Consider the following 2,459-nt stretch of genomic DNA (forward strand, 5'->3'; position numbering starts at 1 on the left):
GGATTCTCTCAGGAGTTGGTATATAAAATGTCACATGCAAAGATTTTAATTTTATTTTTAGAGAGGGAAATTTCCATTTTTCTTTCAGTTAATTGGAAATCTGGACACCTACAAATGAGAACGTCACATGGAGAAAAAAATGTGCTACATGGAATGAAAACTTTTCTTGATTTGAGAATGACCAAAATAAAGTTCATGAACATCCACAGAGAAAGAAAATATCCCCATTATGGGGCCTAACGTAGACAGAATGCTGTTTGTAGAATTTGTTCTATTAAACCATGCACCATAAACATTATGATGTTCACTAAAATCCAGACATGATATTAGCCCTGTGTGCTAGCATAAATACTACCTATATTTGTGGTTCTCAATTGGGAGTATTTAAAATTGAATAGAGTATTATTAGCTGTCACAGTGCCTGGTGAGCACTGGTGGCCATCAGACTAAGGATGTTAACATCCTTATGCAGCAAAGAACTGCCCTGCCAAGAGCATCTCCACTGAGAAATAACACTCTGAATGAGTGGTTCTCAGCCAGGAGTTATTTTAACCCCCAGGGGTCATTTGGCAATTTCTGGAGAAATTTCTGGTTGTCACACTGTGGGGAAAGGGCATGCTACTCTTGTCTCATGGGGCCACTAAGCAACAACTGTAGAGATTAGAATAGTATTTTAAAACCAGCTAAAATATCTTATATTCTCTTAAATATTTACAATAGGAATACATATGTACAACACACACACGTACAGAAATGTAGCATGTAAACTTTACAGCCAATATTTAATCATATGTCAAAGCAAGTGTATAATTTTTAAAAACATATTTGAAGTCATAATAAACTATTTCATGTTATGCTTTAAATTTTGCATTTAAATTTGACTAATCTGAAAAACAAGTTATCAAAATCCACAAACCTGTCAACACCTGTGGCATCGCCCCCCAAGGAACTATGCCAATGAACTGGAAGGAACTCCACTCTGCTTATTTTCCCATCATCTAGAGATTTCTTGAAATGTGTCTGTAGCAATTTGAGAGATACCACCCTAAAATCATCCACTTCAAGAAAAAAAGAAAAAGAAAATGACGGAAGATCAACTAAATTTGAATTGTCCTAGCTGGATAGCTAGTTAGCAATTACCTCAAACATGTCAGTATTTTTGCAACATAAAGATACATTTTTAAAAGAAAAAAATGAGGATAACAAAATTAATAAAAGAAAAACAATAGCCAACCCCTAGAAAGCTCTTTTTAACATTTCATTATTTTAGAGGAATGTATAAATGCCTGAGAAACATCAGGTTAACTACCACTACTGGAGGCAGCATGGAACCCTGGGTAAAGACTCTGGAATCAAACTACCTGCTATAGGATCAGGGCTTCAGGACCTACCGACTATAAGGGAGAGTTTCACTCACCCTGAGCCCCTAATAATGGGGATAAGAGCCATAGTACCTATACCTCAAAGGTTTATTTTTTAGGGTTAAATGACAATACATGCAAATTATTTGGCACATACTAAGTATTCAACAAATATGAACTATTATTATACAGACATAAAAATAAAACTTCAAAAATGTAAGTCAACTAGACAGATTCATGGTTCCATTAAATAACTTCTTACAACTAACTCACCAAAATCAGTTCAAGGCACAGGTGCTCCTAGTTGCTGGAAGTGCTTAGGCAGAGGCTATCTGTCAGAAAGTCTAACTTATTTCCAAGATACCTTCTAATTCTTCAGACTTTAAGATTTTTGAGTTACATATGTCATAAGAGGAAATCAAGCATAAATTAATATTTCCCACCAATGATTTAAATCTCCCCTTACAACTCCTCAGCAAGGAGTATACAGCTGGGAAAGAAGCTAAAAATGAATACTCAAAAGCTCTTCTATTACTTCTCAGATCATCTCATGAAATAAAATATGACAAACACTTACCACATTCGATAATGCTTCTAAAGCGCAAGTCACACACAGGTCCAATTCCATGCACCATGAACACCAAATGGTCAACCTGAGGCATTTCCCCTATTAAAAAAATACATACATATACACATACATAAAAGCTGGGAATTTATTTGGGTTTTCCTAATTCAATAGCAATATTCTAGATATCCCTTTTGTCATTACAAACTTACCAAAGAAATTCATGACCCTTCCAAGTGAATAAGCCTCATTACCATCCACCAAATTAGAGGAACAATTTGTCCATCTTGGCAATGACAGCAAACTAGAACAAGAGGTGGAGGAAGCAGGCTCTCTCTGTCCCCCATGGCTATCAGCATGCAATGACCAGCATCTTTGTACCTATGAAGGCTTCATAACCTTGTGATTGCTTCAGAACTCCCCAGGGCACTAAGCCCCACATGGAGAAGCAATTTAGCAACATAAAACTTTAAAATCTTTTCCCAAATCCTTCCACTTGATGTTAGATTCATACACTATTTTTTCTACTCTAA

At 35.9% G+C, this 2,459-nt stretch overlaps 1 protein-coding gene across 1 annotated transcript in view; it reads right to left on the reverse strand.

Moving 5' to 3' along the window:
• Positions 1–2,459, reverse strand: part of SEC23IP (SEC23 interacting protein) — a 72,447-nt gene that overhangs the window by 54,976 nt on the left and 15,012 nt on the right. The window contains exons 3-4 of the mRNA XM_012642385.1: positions 1,939–2,028; positions 883–1,058 (exon numbers count right to left, since the gene is read on the reverse strand). Of these exons, the coding sequence (XP_012497839.1) occupies positions 883–1,058; positions 1,939–2,028 (266 nt within the window). The remainder of the gene's footprint in view (positions 1–882; positions 1,059–1,938; positions 2,029–2,459) is intronic.

This window comes from Propithecus coquereli, unplaced genomic scaffold, assembly GCF_000956105.1.
Source record: "Propithecus coquereli isolate 6110/MARCELLA unplaced genomic scaffold, Pcoq_1.0 Scaffold179, whole genome shotgun sequence".
NCBI classification, from domain to species: Eukaryota; Metazoa; Chordata; class Mammalia; order Primates; family Indriidae; genus Propithecus; species Propithecus coquereli.